We start from the raw sequence: 21,832 nt of genomic DNA, 5'->3' as shown, positions 1-21,832 counted from the left end.
TGCTTTGGAGGTCATATACAACCGACTGTGGCAAGCATGCCTTCAAGAGCCAGTCATTGGGGTAATAGAAAAATGGTATCGCAGACCTTCGATGATAGGCAGCAACAACCACCACCACACTTGTGAACACCTGAAGGGCACTGGTAAGACCAAAGGAGAGCACAGCAAACTGAACATTTTCCTGGCCTACCTTGAACCGCAGGCAACGTCTGTGGGCCTGCAGGACTAGTATATGAAAATGTGTCCTGCAGTTTCAAGAACACTATACAGCCTTATGGGGTCTGGGCAGATGGAGTCTTTTTGAATTTGTCCTTCCACAGGAAGGCATTCAGAAGACAAAGATCTAAGATGGGACAAAGAGCCCCATCTTCCTTCAGTATGAGCAAACAGAGAGAGTCACAACCAATGCTTATTTCAGAGTCTGAAATCATCTAGATCTTTGCAGAGTAAACCTTGCACCTCTTGCAACGGGTTGGAAAGGTGTCCCCCTTTGATTCGCTCTAAGGATAGCGGAAGATTTGGGAGAGTGGAAGGATAGGGAAGGGCAGAGCCATGCTAAGTTCTGAATGGCTTATTTGTAAGATATGATGAACTGCCACCCCTGGAGAAAGTGCAGGACTGTGCTTCCTGCAGGGAGGTTGTGCACCAAAAATGGTGAGCTAAAGCGGCTGTCTGGATGTTGCTTCAGGGTAAAGGGACTGAGAGGCCTCCATATTGCCTGCTTGATACATGTCCCTAGCCCCGAAACAAAAGGGGTGACTGCTGGAAAAGCTGGGGAGACTCATGCTCCCTTATACTCCAGTCTCCTATAGTAGTTTCAGAATTTCTGATATTGGTCAGAAAACTGTTTCGCAGGGGCCAAAAATCCCCAAAAACATATCATAGCCCTAATCACTTTGAAACTTTCCATGACAGAAATGCCTTTTTCGCTAAACAGGAGTGAGCAATCAAACAGAATACCCATAAGATAAGCCTGAAATGTCTCCAGAGAATCCTGAGAAGAGCATACACGGCGGCAAGATCTCAGTGGCTATATTCCAGAGGGCATGCGTATTTATCTCACCAAAAAACTAACTGAATTGACTGACCTCAAAGCTAGGCTAGCTAAAGAGAATTTGTTTTTCGAATGCCTCAATAACCTTAGACTCCCTATCAGCGGGAGTCATGGAATATGAGTTGGAGATTATTTTGTTGGTTTAAGTCTGAACAACTACTCTGCGTAGAAGGAGGTTTAGTGAGGAAATCAGGACTGCCAGGCACCAGTCCTTGATCTCTGACTACCTGCCTATTCACCGGGTGGCAGGACACAGTTTTGACCAGGTGCACATCAAGGTGTTGGTGAAAGCCCCATTAAATGAGAGCAAGGGCTCAGATATTTCTGGCACAAGTTGTAAGATCTCCATAAGGGCATTTGGCTTACTCTCAAAAGATGGTAGCTGGCCAAGACCTCAGCTGCATATCGAATTACCACTGCATAAGAAGTGCTCTTCTCTGCTGGAGGTCCAAATGGTGAGTTCAACCTGTATAAGGGGACGTTATCCAGTCCAGTGGCCTATTGTAGTTCCATACAAAAAAAGTGTCATCATCAGAATGAGGAGGTCAATTATCTCCATTTTCATCATCATCATCATCATCTGTGGGTGAAGCCAAGCTTTGGTCACAATCAGAGTCAAAAAGATTATATAGCCTCTGATGGCGTACCTGCTCTAGAAGGGGCATTAGATTACAATCAGGCTGAATGGTGATGGGTTGCACATTAGTGATTTTGTATTGCAACATCAGTTGGATCGTGCTGAAATTGGTTCCGGGTGAGAAATAAGAACCAGTGCTGTATTCCTCTTCTGGCACCTGAGGTGTTGAACCTGGCATTGACGCAGGAGTGGCAACGCGGTTTGTGGACCTGGGATGGAAGCTTGTACCAGAGAAGGTATTCAGCCTGTACTGGACCAAAGGGGTCAGATAGCTCGGAGGAGGGACCTGCTGGGGGTAACCTCACTGTGGGGCCTTGCAGATTCCTGAGGCTCAAAGGCATGCAAGGGGGAGGCAGACAAATGAAAATATATGCAACATGTCACATTAAAGGCTACGATTTGCTGTGGAGTCATCAATGACCTGGAAAATTCAGAGTGCCCCTGAATAACTGAGGAATCTGGTATGCAACCGGAGAAGTGGAGGGAGACTGACTGACATTGTGGCGCCCTCAGGTTTACTCTTTAGATTGTGGTGGGATGGATTTGTACCCCTTGTCTAAAAACCAGAAACACACCTCATTCTGGTCTGTTACTGACACTATTTCAAACAGTCACAGCATGGTCCCTGTGCTCCCTAGCCTCAGTAGGGAGACATCATTCCCTAGCACACTGGATTTTGTATTAGCAGTCGCTGGAAGAACCAACGTCAGCTTGAAGGGGGTAGTGCTTAAATGCTGTTCCACTTTCATTTCTGGGCGGAAGAGCAAGAGCAGTGCCACACTTTGCTAGGTAGCATGGGGTAGCACTGCTGGAAATGTTTCTGCTTCCAGTCTGGCATCTGGGAAATACTATACAGTTAAGTATCCATCAGAAAAACCTCTTTTACAATGTTTTTTTTAAACATATTAAAGAAAACTAAGAGAAAAACTAGGGGATGTACTAAATTTAGACTGCACTCATGAAAGACTGGAAAACGGACAACACAGTTTTAATGATATTCAGTCCTCCAGTGTTCCATCATGCTCATCAATGGCAGTTACTCCCGATTTGTTTCTTTCTTTTTTTTGGGAGTAAGAATGCTGCTTCCGGGACCATCAACATCCTTATTCTTTCTGCCAGGGAAAGGAGTTGATTACTCATGATTTTAATGGAATTCCCCGTGAAGAGGCGCTATAAATACAAGCAAGTCACTATTCTCCGCATTCAGGGGATCCTCATTGAAAATCATAGGCACTAAAGTAGCCAGCCCACCTCTATTAAGAGTGGTGGAAAAAAAATTAAAATGGCAGAATAAGCAAAGAGGCTCCTACCACACTGAGACACCTACTCTAAAATTAGAGTCAATATGATGCCTTGTAAATAGGTGAGCAACCCTCCACGTAGCTGCTTTAATAATCCCATCGTAAGGATATTTCTCGATTGTGTGGTAGCTGCCGTCTTACAACAAGCAGAATAAACTTTTATTCTACCTGATAAATTTATATTAGCTTGTTGAGAAGATACTTACCTTTGGTAAAGAAATATCCGATAGAGACATACTCTAGTTGCAGATTGCTTACCTTAGAATTTCCCTAGGCATTAGACTGAATCCGGAGATTTTTCTTCGAGCAATACCCTTGTGCATCGGTAGGTGGCGTCGGCCAACTCCGCAGGCGTCGTAGTCGCCGTGATGACATCAGGAGTGGTACATAGAAGCCGCCTCAGCGCAGTGACGTCAGTTTCTTGTAACGACTTTCCATTGCCAAAGCGCAGAGCCGCCAAGAACACCGAGATTGGTGCGCCAGAGCTAAGCACCTGAAGGGGGAATCCCTGTCCCTAGAAATCAGTTTGCAGGCGGGGAGGATGGGTGGGTCGGTAAGGAATCTGCAACTAGAATATCTCTACCAGATATTTAATTACCAAAGGTAAATATCTTGTACATTTGATAGACTTCTAGTTGCCGATTCCTTGCCTTAGACTAGATACCCAAGCAATGTCATCCTCGGTGGTGGGCTGCGAACCAAGATCATAGTAGGCAGTCCTGCAGGACCGAACGACCAAAAGAGCCATCCCAACGGACCTGACTGTCCAGGCAGTAGTGTTTAGAAAACGTGTGCAGGGACGCCCATGTAGCTGCCTGGAAGATATCCAGGACAGGACCTCTGCGTTCCAACACAGTGGAAGCAGCAGTTGCCCTGGTGGAATGAGCACGCAAGCCCTCAGGGGGTTGCTTTTTAGCCAAAGTTTAGCACATCTTGATGCAAAGAAGTACCCATCAAGAGATGGTATGTTTTTGCACCGCCTTCCCTTTTTTCGCACCCACATACCTGAAAAAGAGTTGATCATCCACCCGGAAATCTTTAGTACGATTAAGATAGAACACCAACGCTCTTTTTGGACCAGACGGTGGAGTCTCTCCTCATGGGAGGGATGTTGGGGTGCGTAGAAAGTAGGCAGGGTGATGGACTGGCCTACATGAAAAGGCGTAACCACCTTTGGAAGGAAGGAGGCCTTAGTGTGCAACACCACTTTGGGGTGCGTAGACAAGTATGGAGGCTTGGACGAAAGGGCCGCACGCTCACTCACCCTGTGAGCAGAGGTGATGGCAACAAGAAAGACAGTTTTGAAAGTGAGGAGCCATAAGGGACAATTGTGCATCGGCTCAAAGGGAGTACACATTAAATAAGAAAGGACAAGGTTGAGGTCCCACTGAGGCATGATAAATGGAGTGGGAAGAAATAAATGGGTAAGACCTTTTAGGAATCTACTCACAATAGGAGCATTAAAGAGTGAGGGCTGATCAGGTAACCTAAGAAAGGCCAAAATGGCAGCTAAATACCCTTTAAGGGTGCCCAGAGCAGAGCCTGCTGGGCTAGAGAAAGAATGAAAAAAAAAAACTCGGATAGAGGGGCAGAGAGGGGATCAACAGATTTGTTGGTGCACCATGCCACAAATTTATGCCAACGACACGCGTATACAGTTTTGGTAGAGGGACGCCTGGCTGCCAAGATGACATCACAGATTTCGGGTGGAAGATCAAAAGACGTCAACTGTTGCCGCTCAATCTCCACGCATGAAGGCGGACATTGGACAGGTTCTGGTGGAGAACAGTCCCCTATTGCTGCGACAGAAGATCTGCCCTAAGAGGTAGTCTGAATGGAGGATTGATGGCCATACTCAATAGCTCTGGATACCAGACTCTCCGTGCCCAGTCTGGAGCCACCAAAATGGCTTGGGCTCGGTCATTCCTGAGCTTCTTGAGAACTCTGGGCAGAAGAGATATAGGCGGAAAGGAGGCCAGAGTTCCACTCAAGACAAAAAGTGTCTCCAAGTGAGTGCCGCCTTGGAAACTCCAATGCGCAAAACAGCCGACATTGTGCGTTCTCTGCGGAGGCAAACAGATCTAACCAAGTCTCTCCCCACTGCTGAAACAGACTTTGCGTCACCTCCGGATGGAGACGCCACTCGTGATCAGCTGTGCATCGATGGCCGAGTTCATCCGCTCTGGCATCGAGAACCCACCAGATGTTGAACCACCAGGGTAATGCCATGCTGTTCCAGCCATGTCCAGAGATGTAGGGCCTCTTGACAAAGGGTCCAGGACCCTACTCTGCCCTGTTTGTTGCGGTACCACATGGCGGTAGTATTGTCAGTGAACACCTGCACTACTTTCCCTTTGAGAGAGGGAAGAAATGCTTTCAACGCAGGCTTGATCGCCCAGAGTTCCAGAAGACTGATATGGAGCCCTGACTCCAACGTAGACCACAGGACTCTGATCTTCGCCTCTCCCATGTGGCCACCCCAACTCAGAAGTGACGCTTCTGTCACTATAGATAGATTTGGTTGGGGAAGGGAGAGGTATATGCTGTGGACCCAATGTGAGGTATCTGTGTGCCACCCAGATGCAGGCTCCGAGGACGGAGGCCTTGAGCATCAACGCTCCTCCCGCATCGCGTCAGCCGAGTGACGGGGCGAAGTAGGAGAGCGATGAGACCTCTCCGACTTCTTTTTCTTACCTGCACCCGAAGATTCTGAGTATGAGGAGTGGTGATGGCTCCACAAACGGTCTCAAGACCTTCCTCTCGATCGAGACTGGAACCTACGCGGAGTTGAGCGCCGAGCCACCATGAGTTTGAGGGACAGCTCCTTCAAGCCTTTCGGGTGCATGGCCCAGCACTCTGAGCAAGACTTTGGGTTGTGGTCGCGCTTGAGACACCACAAACAAACCTGATGCAGATCCGACACTGACATCATGCGGTTACAGTGCTCGCACGGCTTGAAACCGGTCTTTGGGAACATACTCAACGCACCAAAAGCTCACTAGAAAAGTCGACCAAATGGTCGAATTCGATCAATAAGAGAACAGGGTAGCGCTCTCCAGAACAGCGCGTGACGCGGAAAGAAAAGAACTGACGTCACTGGGTCGAGGGGGAGTCTATGTAATACTCCAGACGTCATCATGGCGACACCAACGCCCGCGGAGTCGACCTATGCCACCTACCAACGCACAAGGGTATTGCTCAATTAAAAATCTCCAGATCCAGTCTGAAGCCTGGGGAAATTCTAAGGTAAGGAATCTGCAACTAGAAGTCTCTATCAGATGAAAGCAGGTAATGAAATGGACTGATTATTATGAAAATCAGATTACTCTGACAAGAAACTATGGCTGCATCTAAATAACAACTTTGTTGTTATGGATACTATGCATAGTTTATGGCATACTACAACCTGAATTTTGATAACCCAAGGGTGCTGAAGTGAGAGCTATCAGGAAGGCTGCTGACCATAAAAGATGCTACAGGGAAGCTTTGTGGATTGGCTCAAATGGAGAGCTCATGACATTTGACAGTGGAAAGACTTGAATACCCTTTAAACATACTTTGATGGCAGAGTCTATGAAAAAAGAGGTTCGTGAAGAAGCTGTTGCATGGGCATTTAACAACTATGAGATGTATCTTTATGGATGAGTACGGCAGCACCAACATGGCAAAATAAAGAAGGCAAAGCTGTACCACCTCTTCACAACACTGGTGGCATTTGTGTTCTTCAGTACACACTAAACGCAATCTCTTCCATATGAAGGCATTGAAGCTCTCATGGATGTACTTTTGACTGGCTTCAGAATGTTCATCCAGTCTTGAAGCAGGGTTGAGTTTCCATTGTGAATGTGATCATGAAACAAGTTGCCAAATTCAACAATAGAAGGATGAGGTGTCAAATCTCGTCCCAAACGTGTGAAGTAGGTCCAGTATGCATAGCCAACTCCTATATAGGTGCGTTGACAAGTGAAAAAGGTCTGTATGTCACCACTGCTGGGACACACACTCCAGTGCTATTAGGATTATCCTGGCCATTCAACAGCTTGATTACTGATAATATCAGGAGAATCAGAGGAAAAGAGCAGTGACACCTCCCTGATCCCTTGATTCATAGAGTATCCCTGAATGGTAGTCTCTGTAGGCAAAGTGCTGGTGTTTCTTATTGTCTTTACCTACGATAAGGTGTAACAGGGGATAGCATCAGTTGCAGAAGATGTTGTTCAAAACAGCACTGTTTATAATCCATTTTTAGTTTTCTTGGTAGATCATACGAACAGAGTTCCCTAAAGTATTTTGAACACTCAGAAGGTAAATCGCAGTAATATGCAGGTTCCTGGCTAAATAATTTCCAGATAGACTGCACTTCAATGTGACAGCTCTCTGGATTGGGTCCCACTTGCTTGTGAAGAGTGCATAGCTGCCATAGTGTCCATCTGAACAAGAAGGGAGCTTACACTGAAAGCTAAGTGGAATGCTTTTAGGGCCAGGTGTACAGTTTTCAGTTCCAGGCGATTCCTGTTACAGGACAGTTTCCTACAATGTTTCTTGGCTCTGAAGAAAGTCTGTAGCACTCCCGAGCCACTTAGGGAGGCATACGTCGCAACTGTGTGTTGAAACAGACTGCTGGAAATCAATGCTTCAAAGGAGATTCACCAGTTGGCACCACCAGTGAAGAGGCTGCACTGCAGGAAGAGGCAGGATAAGTCTTCCCTCCCATTTATGGTAGTATTGGCACAACTGGTCTGCCAAACATTGTTGCAATTGCCAGATGATGGATCAGCAAGTGGGACTAGGAAGATGCCATTAAACCCAGATGGGTTAAAATCTGTATTACAAATAAATGTTTATTTATAGAATGCTGCGAATCTTCCTACTGATAGATAACTGTCTTTCCTCCAATTGACAGACCTTTGCTTTTAGCTTCAAAACTGCTCCTAGCATTGAATGGACTGTACATAAGTCAATGTTTCACGATTAACAAGCAAACCAAAGTGGGCTAAGTATATACTGTGTTCTGGAAAAGCTGAAGAGTCTGTTCTGAGGTCGAGGCTTTGATCAGTCAGTCAGTCAGCGAGATGTGGGTAGACAGAGCATCTTTTGAGGTGTGCTACAACCATAGGCATGCACTTCAAAGCAGTTCTTATATTGACTTAATTCCGAATAGAAGGACCTTGCATTGGTAATGATCATTCCCTACTAGAAATCTCAGGAACATCAGGTGTTTCTCTGCCACAGGAACATGGAATTGGGGTCTTGAAGATCTAGAGCTCATTACCAATCTCCTCAACTGTGGTGGGCCTTGGCATTGTCTGTAGGCAAAAACCCCAGCAAGGGCTCAAAAGGGGCAATACTGCCTTGCGGGTGTGGAAAGACCAAGTGACCATGAAGAAGCGCTCCTTTCTTTTAAGCTCTCATTGGTGAAGTTGGCCTTCTTGCCAAAGAGGTGAGGCCCGCAAAAAATCAAATCTATGAATAACACCTGGAAGTCACCCGAGATCACAATGGATCTCATCCAAACGTGGTGTTGAAGCACCACAATAGTACGAGTACCAGCTGCTCTGCTTCAGCAGTCTGCTGTATCCAGGCCTGACTAGATGGATGTACTTGGTCACATCTTTGCCATCTTGAACGTGCCAAATTAGTGCAGAATTTCTCCAGGGCACTTGGTAGGATATAAGCAGTTGAGTCCCACATAGCATGAAATACCTGCTCAGCAAGCAGCTGGGGTTGACCGAACGAAGGGTGAGACTAGTGGAAGAAATGTCCTCTTCCAAATGCCTCAATTATTTTTGACACTCTGCCCAGAGACGGGAGTGGGGTGGGATTACTTGGAAAGAATTACGATTAACCCTGCTGGTGGAGGCCTGTACCAACAAGCTTTCAGGAGTAGGGTGACAAGTAAGAAAAGCAGGCTCATCCGGACAGAGTATGTGAGAATGTGCCATCTTGTCTTTTTACTGGTGGGTAAGAGCAGGTTGTGCTCCAAGTGACCATGGGGAGTCTGTCAGTGTCTCGGAAAATGTCAGTAAGGTTCAGAGGAGGATTGTCAGGTTTGTAGCACCTTTATTAGCACATTAGTTTTTCACCTCAATGGTAGGTTATGGAAGATTTGAAATTGCTGCCACCCAGCTAATGACTATGGTAAATGAAGCAGATTCTGCTATGGAAGGGCCAGGGGGTGATAAAAGCCCCTTGTCAGAAGAAATAGCCAATCCAAGGTCCAAAATAAATTATACTGAGGAATAAACTCATCCACACCATCACTGTCGTCATCATCAAAGAGTGGTTGGCTATGGTCAGGGTGTGATCTGAAAAGCTGGTGGAGCACTGGAGGGCAGCTCCTGGAAAGGGTATTGTTTTGTCCGAATCAATTTGTATTGGGGCTGGGTGATCAGAATTGTGCTATAATGCACCTTCGGCCAAGGTAGAGTGTGATTTTGTTCGGAGTCGAACGGGACAACAAGATAGATGTTCTCCTCTGGTGTAACCACGGTAGGAACCAACAAGGTTCGTAGTGCGAGGTGAGCTAAACCCAAAAAGGGTTTAGGGGACACAGACTGCACTAGGGATAGTCCCGCTAGAGGTAAACTGAATGGGGGCTCTCTGGCTCTGTATGGATGGAGGTAGGTAACCGGAAGCAAGACCGCAGGGCACCTTGATGTCCTTGTGACTTCTCGGAGGGAGGGCAGCAAAGCTGAGACAAGGCCAACATTGACTTATTTTTTGGCTTTGTCGCACCCAAAGGCTTAGAGCGAGACAATGACTTGTTGGGGGACTGAGTAGGAGAGAAGGAACAAGTCCATGTCTTAGACTGAGTGCAAATGGCCCTTACAGGACTTCCTGTGGTCTTTGGTGGCATACAGCTTGGCTTTGTAGTTTTGGATCGCCTGTGGGTTGGACGACCCGTAATTGCGGCCCAAATTTAAATGGCAAACCTTGTGGGTTTCTGTCACAGTTATTTGTTACCAATAGCAGTCTCTACAAGGCATAAACTTAGTAGTGTTGGGAGAGGACATGCTTCCTTGCACACTGCAAATAAATGTGGAAAAAATGCTTGCCAACTGACAGAAAAAAAAGTAGGAGCGAGCACTGGATCCACGTACAAAGGCACGGAAAGGACAGAATGGACGTCAGCACGCTTGGGTGCCTATATGCAGTTTCAGCCACTACTTCTAGGCTGGATCTGAGATGACATGAGGTCATACGATACTACCTAATGGTGTGCGGGGGCTATGCTGAACAATCGTCAGGATCTAGTCTGGAGCCTGGGGACTTTCTAAAGGTGAGGAATATGTGATAAGAAGTATCCATCTGAATGCCTCCTCAACAGGGACCCAACCCTGAATAGTGAGTGTAAGAAATTGGATTAGTATTCTATAGGGTGGGCGACCACCCACTTCAAGGAATAATCACAACCCTTGGCAGGGTGACAGGCCCCAAGTCACTAAATTAACCTGAGTGTATCCATCTGGTAGCAATGGCACAGAGCATACAGGCTTAACTTAGGGTAATGAGTAATGCAGTACCAAAACAGTAATAAAATATAAATCCCAATAACAGGAAAACAGAGATATTATTTTAAAGTTTTAAGTAAAAAAAAGTGTAAAAAAAGCACAAATTACCAATTAAAGCCAATGGTTGCAGTAGACCAGAACCTAGTTGCAATTTAGGAATGACAGTAATGAACTGCTGGTCGAAAGACCAACCTTGTTCATTCCTGTTACAGATTTTACTTTCTGACTTAGTCTTTTAATTCTCCTATTCCATCAGGCGCTTGGAGACTCGGAGGGTGCCAAGCAAATGCCAACAGCAGGGTCCAGTTGCCACTGGTCAGCTGGGTACTCCAGGTAGCGGCCATGTGCAGCTTGTTGTTTCCCTGAAGTCACACAGGAGGTCAGCCAACTCAATTTGGAGTCCCCATATTTGCCCTGGGTAATATGAGAGACAAGGTTCAGTCCTTCAAGGCTCCTCTCAGACCACCAACAGCAGGTCCAGTCCATTTCTGATCTTCCACACGTCCATTAAGTGTTCAAGTGGGTGCCTGGAGATGCAACATTCATGCCTGGAACCCACTACAGGAGTGGGGTGACTCCTGGGCACACCCTAACCAATGATTCAAAAAGTTCCCAGGGCCAACCTATCAACTACTTTAGTAGTTCCTGTTTATTTTACTTCAACCAGGTCCAAAATACCATGTGTCTGGGCATTTTCACAATGTTGAAAATCTTGAGCCACACTACACTTGGAGGTCTAGGGATGTACGCGGGGAGTGTGCTAAGGCAATCATAAAATCCAAGTGTCCTTTAACACCAAACTCCAGATCGAGACAGGCACTATACCCACAACAAACCCAAACATCATTCTGGTAGGACAAAAGCAAGGTCCTCCACCACCCAGACAGTGGATATACAGGAATTGTTTTGGTATCCTGTTCTCTCCCTTTCAAGTGTGCCCTACGGGTGACCTGTGTATCAACAGACCTGTCAGGCAGGATTCAACACTTTGCTGTTAAATGGAGGCATCATCACTACACATTCAGGTGAGCCTATTGTTTGCCCCTGGGAGGCATGTCACAACTTTTTAACACCTACTAGAGGCTAAGCACAGGCTGAGAGCTGCCAGAGGACAGTGCTAATTATGGTTCTGACACTTTAGGCAGGTAAAGAGTAACTTTCTAAAAGGAACTTTTCCTTAATGCTTATTCAAAATCCAACCGAACTTGAAACACTATATAAATAAGTGGTTTAGTCATTTTTTTAGCTGTTACCTTTCCAGAGAAGTTACAGTATTAGTAATCCATAATGCTTCCAAGTGTTCCTCTATGTATGGGCCAGCCAGTGGTCTTAAAGTAAAATTTGTTCCTGGGGGCTAGTCACTGTAACGCCATAGTAACCTAAACCTCTACATGTCCTACTACCTTGCTTTGTGGGTTAGGCCTACAGAGGGGTGACATATTAATATTTAAAAGTAAGGTTTGTAACTGTCAAAAGGGATTTATTTTGACAAGTTGTGGTGTATGTATTAAAATATTAATGTCAGACTATAATCGTAGGCCTGAAGACATGCTTGCACCGCTACTATAGTGGATGGAACATCAGGTGCTGCAGTCCACTAATGGCATTTAACTTCCAGGCCTTGAGTACATTATGTACAACACACTAGGGACTTACAGGCAGGCTAAACATACCAATTAGGAGTAAGCTAATTTGACCATGTTAGAAGGGAAAGTAAGGGCTCTTTAGAACTTGCCAGCAGGATTAAAGTACAAAGAGTTCTAAAGCCAGGAATACAGGAGACAAAAGTCTGAGGGGGATGTCAAGCAAAAAAATGTCCATTTCCTAGAGTGAGCAAGTTTCCGCTGTACCTTGCCCCGACGTTATAGATCATGACAGTGAATGGCAAGAGGTACTGTTTTCTATGGTGGTGTCTCTTCTTGGATCTCCCTGTTGAGGAGTCCTCAGAGATGTGATAGAAGCTTTAACAGAAGAACCTCCTTATCCTCTCTTGCTTGATTTTCCAGAAAATGGCACCTTCACGCCATCTCCTGAAGAAAATAAGGCTGATTTTCTCAAAATCCTTTAATGTGCACCTTTAGAAGTTCAGGCAGTACTGGCACTTCTTAGGAACATGTTTATGGAATGCAAACAGTATACAGTACGTAAATCGGGGGATCAGAGTAACGTTTTTCCTGCCACAGAAAGGGCACTTCAAAAAAGAAACAGCAGTTTTGTGTAGGAAAAAAAATAAAAGTCTGTCACAAACTGATATGAAAGCACTCTAAATCACAATGGAGGTGAACCACTTTTAAAGGAGGTTTGGAATGATTTCACACTAAAAACAAACACTGGGCAAGCTTGGGGCTCCACAATCCTGTCAACGGCAGATGAAGAAACACTGCAGCAACTTCCACTGACAATGTTTTTAGGATTATCAACTGAGATGCTCTAAATGAGAATTTTCAAAACTCTTACGATTTTAGCGAGATGGCACAACTAGTCAGCACACTGACAAGGCACCATGCAATACTAAAGAACTGGGATTCTTTAAAATTGCTACGTTGTTTTCAAGACTTGTGTGACTAAAGACTATCTAGAAACATTGTCCTAGTTTTTCACTTCTTGTTTTAATTAAAAAGTGTTATGGAAAAGACTGTGCTTGTCACCAAAGATATGTGGTTACTTTACTATTTAACTTCCTGTTTTGTAGAGAACATAAATGATTGTGGCAAATAAAGCTGTTAAGTAGGCTGCTAAAATATATGTTTTAAATCAGAAAATGTGGCTTTTTGAACGAAGAGTGAAAAATATTTATCTACTAAAAAGAGCTCTGAGATCCCAAATATGTGGGAGACAATTCAGTTTTAGGATTATCAGCTGAGATTCTCTGAATGAGAATTTTCACAACTCTTACAATTTTAGGGGAATGACACAACTAGACAGCACACCCACTTTAGTGAAATGTGTTCCTACACCACTGCCCAGACTGCCCACCACTGCACTGCTACAGGGTGCGCCAAAGAGTCATTGCTTTCCTTGTTATTCAATATATGCATTTGACATATGGGGAGGTAATGCATATGTACGGTTAATGAGTCATACAGTACAGATAAGACCATACAATTATATAGAATCATAGATATTATTGTACCAACTGCCCACTTTGTATACAAAGATGTTACAAGCGTACTACTGCGTGATGGAAAAAATGCATTGTAGGCACTGAATTACATCTTTCAAAAAAGAAAACAGATCTGTTTCAATAACATCCCTACAAATTAAATCTACCAGAAGTGTTCTTTTTACTCTGCAATATCGTTCTGACAACACCAAAGAAATCATTTTTCGCATACTATGTTACAAGCATAAACCTCTTCTTGCTGGAGTAAGACTCACTAATGCCACCTAAGTGCTAATCCTTTCTCAAGTTGACTATTGTATCCTTGTATATGTTGGAATCAGCCAAAAGGAAGCGAGTGCAAAACTCAGCAAACAGGATGCTTGTCTAAGATAAGGAACGTTAATATCCCCCTCCAACTTATACCGCCTTCACGGACTATGCATCAAGTGCAGAGCTATAGTCAAGTACATGTAACAGAGGGCCTTCTTATTCTAACAAGCTGCAGACACGCTTATTGTCCAAGGACAACATCTTTGTTCACTGGCTTTATCCAAACTTGGCCTTTAAATTCTTGCCCTTAAATATGGCCAGAATCTAGGGGGAGTCTCCAAATTAGAACAGGCTTCTTGCCTTTGGGTTGCCATGTCCACAAATATGAGCATAACTAAAAAAAAATGAATTTAGATAAAACATATAAGATCTTTGCATTTCAGCAAACTAGATTTTTCCACCTTCGCTCATGTACTCCCTTCTGCATAGAACTTGACTCTCCTAATCCCAACTTCTTTTCACCACCAATCATAACGAAGTCAGTGGTAACTTACATAAGGGCAGGTAAAGGGGCTGAAACAGGCCAACAAATAATGGGGTTAAATTATTCCCCATAGTTTTTAACTGCACCAGATGTAGGCACAAATAAAATTATTTTGGCCATCGTCAGGAACTTTGAACCTTTTTTCCTCTGTATCTCAGGTTGAACAAGAAAGGCATATCTCCCAGCCTTTATTCTCTTTCTTCAATCCCACAACACCACTCTTCATAGAGCCTCTACTTTTCCATCTATAAGTGCTCCCCTGACACGCAGTGTTGTGAAGAAATCGACAGTGCAGCTGTGTGTGTGTGGAGGAGCCATATGAAGCACCTTTGGTGCGAGAGGGCTTCAGTCCTATAAAAATAAAATTTTTGAGGACAACTACTACTACTCCGGTTTCTTGTTTTCAGATGCGGCACATGGTTGTCAATAAACCAGAAATTATCAAAATGTCCTCCTTATGCAATAACACTGGCAGAATTAATGGCACTGAACAGTATTCTTCCAATTCTCACTCTACTAATACCTACACCACACAACTTGACACCCAGCCTTTACTTTCAAACTGTTTTCTACATTCCATGAGGACTTTTGTAAGACTGAAATAAACCTGCAAAATTACATGGAGAATGTCTGCTCTTCCCTGTCACTCTTCGTAACAGTCTTGCTAAAACAGTCTACCCACTGCTTATTCTACGTATGTACTAAATATAGAAGTGAAAACTTAAGACCACGTGAAAACCAAAGCTCGAGAGGATATGCAGCTTCATAAAGAGCAGGAAAAATGACTGCCATATGGGCCAAGAGGTCCTCCGTTACAGACTTATCCTATGCAGCTTCTGTATGTCTTTTGTGGGTCACGAACAGAAGACACTGTAAAATCCAGCAATCCATGCTTTTAAAGGATTATGTTAATTGGTCGAAGGAAATAAAGAGACCATCCCAAGAAAGAGTAATTGCTGGATTTTCACAGTTAGCGAGAATTTTCAAATGGCTTTCCCACCTACTCATTTAGCTTATCAAGTATTGTTTGCATGTACTCATAATCCTGCCTATCTGCACCAACGTTGTTGAAGAGAAAAAAAGCATGCAATTATACAACTTAAAACACAATTTTGCTTCCTCACCTGCAGCTACCATTGGAAATCTGAGGGGACTTGTGTAAAACAATTAAATCCATTTCACACTCAACCTAAAAGCCTCGATTTCACCTGCCATGAATCAAACTGCCTCATTACACCCTAACCAGATGCAAACATTATTTAGAAGTATATTTATATATTGGATTTATAAAAGGAAACATGGAAACGTGTCAGTTATTTTCTGATCATAAATGCCTACTTTTCTACCAGACACTGATAAGCCCTACTTCCTTAGTACTTTTAAAAATGTTTTTCGTAAACAACTTTAAAATGAAGCCCCCTAAAAGCACCTCCCTTACTTCTTGTGTGATTCTATCCAGTGATGGTTTCGGAAATGTGGTCTTCTCTTCAGCGTCACCAGTGGAGGCTGACTGTGATCCTGGCTCGGAAGCCACTGTCAGGTTCCCCGGCTCGGACGTTACAGCTGAACCTGTCATGCATCCAAGCAGAGGAAGACTCCCCGTCATGACATACTGAGCAGAGGGCTCGCTGACAGGTGTGTAGGTTGGGAGACTTGACGACAGGGGTGGCGTCAAAGGGACGTCCGGGCTGTAAACCTATCCAATAGAGAGGTGCAAAGTTATTTAAAAGAATTTAAGGTTAAGCTGCTAAAACGTCTATTGTGTACTGTGTTTACATCGCTGGCATCAGGCCGGTTCATAAGTTTGCAATACAACTGGCACACTTAACGATGTAGGTTGTACTGATCATACATTTGAAAGAGCAAATTCAGATTATTCCGCAAGGTACTACAGATAGTCTTTTGGTTAAGAATCTGTGTGATATCTACAAAGGCAGCTTTTATTCAATTCGCATTTATATTTGATGCAGAAATCAAATGCCATATTTGCCTTTGATTTCTCAAAAGGATCCATCTCGAGGTTTGGGTGGCATTTGGCTAACTAAGGTAGCAACATAATTTCCTTTGTGCTTGGCGTGTTCTTGTGCAAATAAACAGCGAAAGGACATTTCAATCTATTTAAGACCAGTCGAACTCTAAAGAGCAACATTTTAAGCAATTTTCAAGTGTCCATCCTACATAAGCTCCATTGTTATCGATATCGTATGATGCTATTGTATGCTATCCGAGAAACAAAGAAAATTTAGAAGATTCGTTCTTTGGCGCTTCAAATCGTGAGATTACCCTGTTCCATGATGCCGTCAGTATCTCCCTGCCCATCATGGGTTTAAGTGGGACACATTCTGCCAGTAATGATACAATGACTTTGAAGGGGTCCCACTGGGGCCCTGGGTTTAGGTCTTTAACTTTACAAGCAAAAAGACTGATATTTCTCAGCAATGACTGTAAAAACATAAAGTAATCCATGTCAGGGATGTCGTCCCTGTTTATATTTCACGTTTTGCTTCCTCTTTGCTTTCCAAAGACTATTTGCTTTTTGTATGGGTGAGTTCAGGTTTTGAGTGTTCCTGATGGGAGATGTTTGAATTGAGCCTGAAGGCGGTGCAAGTTTCTCACAATGCCTGTCGTATCATAAAGGTGTTCAGACAGCATGCTCATTCAATTCCTTGCCTCTCTGCAGTGTGATGGTCAACCACCTGTCACTCGTAATTGAAAAGGAGGCATGCTGAAATACTGACAGCACCGCGGAAAAGAAAATGCTGTGTTTACCGTTGGCAGTGAGATGGTGTGTGTGAGAGAGAGCGAGAGCGCTTGGTGGAGGAGAAGTGATGCAAGGAAGTACAGGCAAAAAAGCAGAGTAAAGAATGTGAAGACGAGAACGTGTGAGACATGCAGATGGAGGATTTCAGAAGTATGTGGAGAGAAAAATGTGTCTAACAGAAAGAGAGACTGCAGCATAAGGTGGTGTGAAAGGGAGAATATGAGTGATTGAGACACTGAAAACCACTCCCATCCCACAGTCCGCAGCAAAGTTTAATTTGCAGCCTCCATATTTTCTGAATTACAACATTATCAACTCTACAGAACGAAATCACTGTTTCTACCTATTTATCTTATATGGCTTACATGTTTTGGCAAAGTCAATGTCCTTGACTTGTTTTAGGTGCATAAGCATTACTGTACGGCATATCTTCGATGCAATATTATAAAACTCATATACATCCAAATACTGGTTTTTGGGGGGGGCTGCGTGAAGCACGAGATTACTGTTCACATGTTTTAAACCACATCCTTTATTATTGGCTACACCACTTGTAAAAGATTCCTTGTTGTGCTTCTATGGCCACGTCGCTTTCAGGGACCCTAGTCGCCACTATTTTCATCGCACTTAAATGGTCTTACTGTTCTCTTTCTGACTCCCCACACTCAGAGGCCCCAAAGCAGCACCGTATTAGAGAAATTTCTCTATCTGCATCTGTCTGTTTGCCAATGGAAGCCATGAATAATTATCTATTCATTTACAACAAAAAAACTTAGATGACTGTTTGCCATGTGGGCAAGCATGCAATCGCATACATAGCCCAGGATTGATTGGCAGTGTGAGTGTGAAACACTTGCATAAAATGCCTAAACCATTGAGCTCTGTCCCAACAGAGAGGTTATTTTCATCTCCTTGTGATCCGGAGGAAGGCGTGGGGAAACCGTGGGAGAGGGAGGGAGAAAGCAGTCTGTCTTTTTTCCTCATTCAATCCCTTCCCTCCTTATTTTCCTTTGTGGCTGCGTCCACCACCCCACCTATTAGAAGAATAAGATTATTGGGGCAACTGAGCACTGTTCTGTACTTTTCTCAGCATGTAGCTCTTGTGAAAATGACACACTGCAATATTGCCTCTAGCAACAGTTCACTTCACAAACGTTGAAATACATCCTGGAACCGATTTTAACAATCCCATAAAAAATGAGACCAATATAAAGACTGTCTTCTATCCAGTGAAGATGCAGCACAATATCTCAAACTAACGTAGTTCCAGAATTAAGGATTGTTTCACCTAATTACTATGGACTGAGTACTATCCAGCATCAAGCTAGGACTGACTGCCAATTCAGGACTTTCTGCCGCTGCATCAACGGCAATGGTAGTCAGTTGAATCCATATTTTAATGTCAGTTCTACATTTGTGATAACTCTGTTTTCCACTCTAATAATATAGTTTGTCTTATTTTATTAACTTAGTTTGAATTTGCTAAAATAATCTACACAATTCGATGTGAATGTAAAAGCTGCTTTAACTACTCAAGCAAGACTGTCAGGAAGGGTGCAGAACCATTAGTGACATTCTAAAGTGCGATGGAGGTTCGCCTGTGTCAGATGCTTGAGCAAACGCGCGGCAGAAAGAAAACCGGGCACAACTTTTTCTTACTGAATGTGTGAACAAGACATCGAAAAACAAGTATACGTGTGGTCAGTGTTTTAACCCATTAGGAAGATGTCAGTGTCTGTAGAACCCAATTATGTTACAATCGCATTATGCGGAGGCAACCATGTAATTCAATATAACTCGGGGATCACTGACTTCCTGTCAAAAAGAACTTTGTCATATCAAGAGAGGCTGTCAGGCAAGAGTTGCAAGATTCAGCCCAGCTTTCAAATAGGAATACTCAGACTGAAAAAACACATCACGGGTGATGAGTGGATGGCCTCCGTGCTGTACAAAGGATAAAACGTATTTCAAGAGCCAGAGCAGCCACGGGTCTCTTCAGTCATTCTGGACTCTGCGCTTGCTGAAGAAAACCAACTGCATCACCTTCAAAAAGTATGCAGTACAAGTTTACAATGTTGATGAAAAATCTTTACCTAACACACTGTAAATGGGTTGGATGTGCTGTTATTTAGTACAATTTGTTTTGTTAAAGGAAGTTACAATTACAAAAAGGTGTCCGGGTTACCCCCCCTGTGCTGGGTAGATTACCTAGCTGACATAATTCATTTTATACCCACAAGTTATCTCTAGACAAACAATTCAAAGCTACGTTTAAATATCAGAGCCTTCTTGAAAACCGTATGCGTGGGATAATGATCATCCATGAGGATCCTGTGACAGAGAATTACTAACTGTTCCTGCAGTTGGCGAAAAGTCATGTGGGTACGGAGAACAAAGTACGGCGGGGGGGCTCTTGCAACCATCTTAACATGTACATGCAGACCCCTTGGGCTGCTGTTTACTTGATTTAGCACTGACATTCTGAAAGCAGTTGAGGGGCAAGTATTTATTTAAATGTTAACTGAAGAAAAAGGAAAAAAGTAAAGAAAGTGTCCTTTACTACTTTAGACACACCTATTTTTTAAGAACTTGTGCAACAAGAACCCTAAAAGGCTGTTTAAAATGCAAAAAACTGTATTTCACTGACACGTGGAAGCGATTCACTTAAGTGCATTAGATTATATCTATCTCTGCACTGAAAGGAATTTATCAAAAGTGATATTTTTCAATTACGAACATAGAAACGTTCATGCCGTCCCCTCCCTGACCACACCACTAGGGCAACAAGAGGAAAGTCACTTGCCATGTGCGTGTTGTATGTGGCCTAGATTCTCACTATACATGGACAATCATAGTTTATTAAATCAAACTCAAGAGGTACTGTACATTGCACATTCCACTTGTATTTGAGTGTGCTCTCATATGATAATGACGAAAAGGAGGCAGAGTGAAATCAAACAATTACCTAAGATCACACAATTTTGTCAAGTGGGGAAACTGGGATTGATCAATTCGGTCACTAGATAGTATCTCTTTCCCGTTCTATTTTTCCATCAAAAGCTGTTTTATCTTTAATTTTTGGCACATGAGTTAAGAACTAGTGTGGTAGACAGAAAGCTGGACATGTTTTAGACCTGAGGATTCAAGAAAGCCTCAAGCTGAGCCACAGCCAAGAACATAGCTCAAGCTTGGCTTCGGCGGCTTGCCCATCGCTATCGCATAACTGAAATCAAGAGGGCAAGTCATAGGAAGGATAAGATTTGACTATCAAACAGTATGGTAAAGCAACAGTACCAACACCACAGAGTAGGGCTTCTTGTTTCAAGATTCATAACTTTCTCACAACACCATGTTTTAGTTAGTGGGCTATGAGAATGGGTGGTTTCTCCTTCATAGGTAAAATAAAATGAATGGTGAACTACAGCCGTTTTGTTTCCATAGCACTTACATATTAGCACTGTTTAGTTTATTTTAACTTTTTCTATGTCCCTTAAAAAACGAGGAGAAATATGTTCTGAAAGCGATTACCCAAGAGCACACAATGTGTCACAAGGGGAGGCAAAGATTAACCGTCATTAAAGACCTTGTGGTGCCATAGTTTACATCTTGCTCTTTACACAGCAGCAGCTGGGGTGTGAGTGGCTTCATTAGTGCCACTCAGACTAATTGCACCAAAAATATGCCACTGTGCATCCTGCTCAGACATTAAAAACACATTTCACAACCAGCATATTTTGGTAAAGTGAAAACAGAAAATACCAGGGCACTCCAAATAATAAGTCCACAGTATGCAGAAATCCAAAAAGTTTAAATTCCTTATGCTGAAAAACAGACATCAATGTTCAGAGACAGCCAACACGTGTTTCGTCCAGCAGGACTTTTTCAAGGCATATAACTGGATAAATTACGGAGTCCAAATGATGTCTCTTAATCAACAGGAAACGTGGGTCCTGTATGATGAGTAGACAGTATATGCCAATTATCCGAAGTCTTAAGAGTTGTACATGGCAGGGCGCTGATAAGCCCAAAACACCTGTCCTCTCCCGGTCCCGAGAGTCAGGAAAAACCGACAAACGGCGTACACACCGGGACCCACGTTTCTGTTGATTAAGAGACACCATTTGAACTCAGTAATTTATCCAGTTATATGCCTTGAAAAAGTCCTGCTGGACTAAACACGTACACACCGCGCACACGCCGTTTGTCGGTTTTTCCTGACTCTCGAGACCGGGAGAGGACAGGTGTTTTGGGCTTATCAGGGCCCTGCCACGTACAACTCTTAAGACTTCGGATAGTTGGCATATACAGTCTACACATCATACAGGACCCACGTTTCCTGTTGATTAAGAGACATTATTTGGACTCAGTAATTTATCCAGTTATATGCCTTGAAAAAGTCCTGCTGGACGAAACACGTGTTGGCTGTCTCTGAACATTGATGTCTGTTTTTCAGCATAAGGAATTTAAACTTTTTGGATTTCTGCATACTGTGGACTTATTATTTGGAGTGCCCTGGTATTTTCTGTTTTCATTTTGTTTATACAGCACGGTACAGAGGAGGCATCTTCGCATTCTTCTTTGTTCTGTGAACTGTAATACCTGTGGTGTTTGGGTATTCATACCAGGTTGGCACCCTTCTCATGACGTTGTT

General features: G+C 43.6%; 1 protein-coding gene across 3 annotated transcripts in view; it reads right to left on the bottom strand.

Moving 5' to 3' along the window:
• The window catches only part of PHRF1 (PHD and ring finger domains 1), a 606,102-nt gene that overhangs the window by 34,396 nt on the left and 549,874 nt on the right, over positions 1–21,832 (bottom strand). For 2 of the 3 annotated variants that reach the window (XM_069223077.1, XM_069223078.1), the window contains exon 16: positions 15,859–16,116. The exons of the other annotated variant lie outside the window; for it this stretch is intronic. In XM_069223077.1, the coding sequence (XP_069079178.1) occupies positions 15,859–16,116 (258 nt within the window). The remainder of the gene's footprint in view (positions 1–15,858; positions 16,117–21,832) is intronic. 3 annotated transcript variants of the gene reach the window in all.

The sequence above is a fragment of the Pleurodeles waltl genome, chromosome 3_1 (assembly GCF_031143425.1).
Source record: "Pleurodeles waltl isolate 20211129_DDA chromosome 3_1, aPleWal1.hap1.20221129, whole genome shotgun sequence".
NCBI lineage: Eukaryota > Metazoa > Chordata > Amphibia > Caudata > Salamandridae > Pleurodeles > Pleurodeles waltl.
The sequence above is the reverse complement of the archived record's forward strand: the minus strand, read 5'-3'. Positions and strand labels throughout refer to the sequence as shown.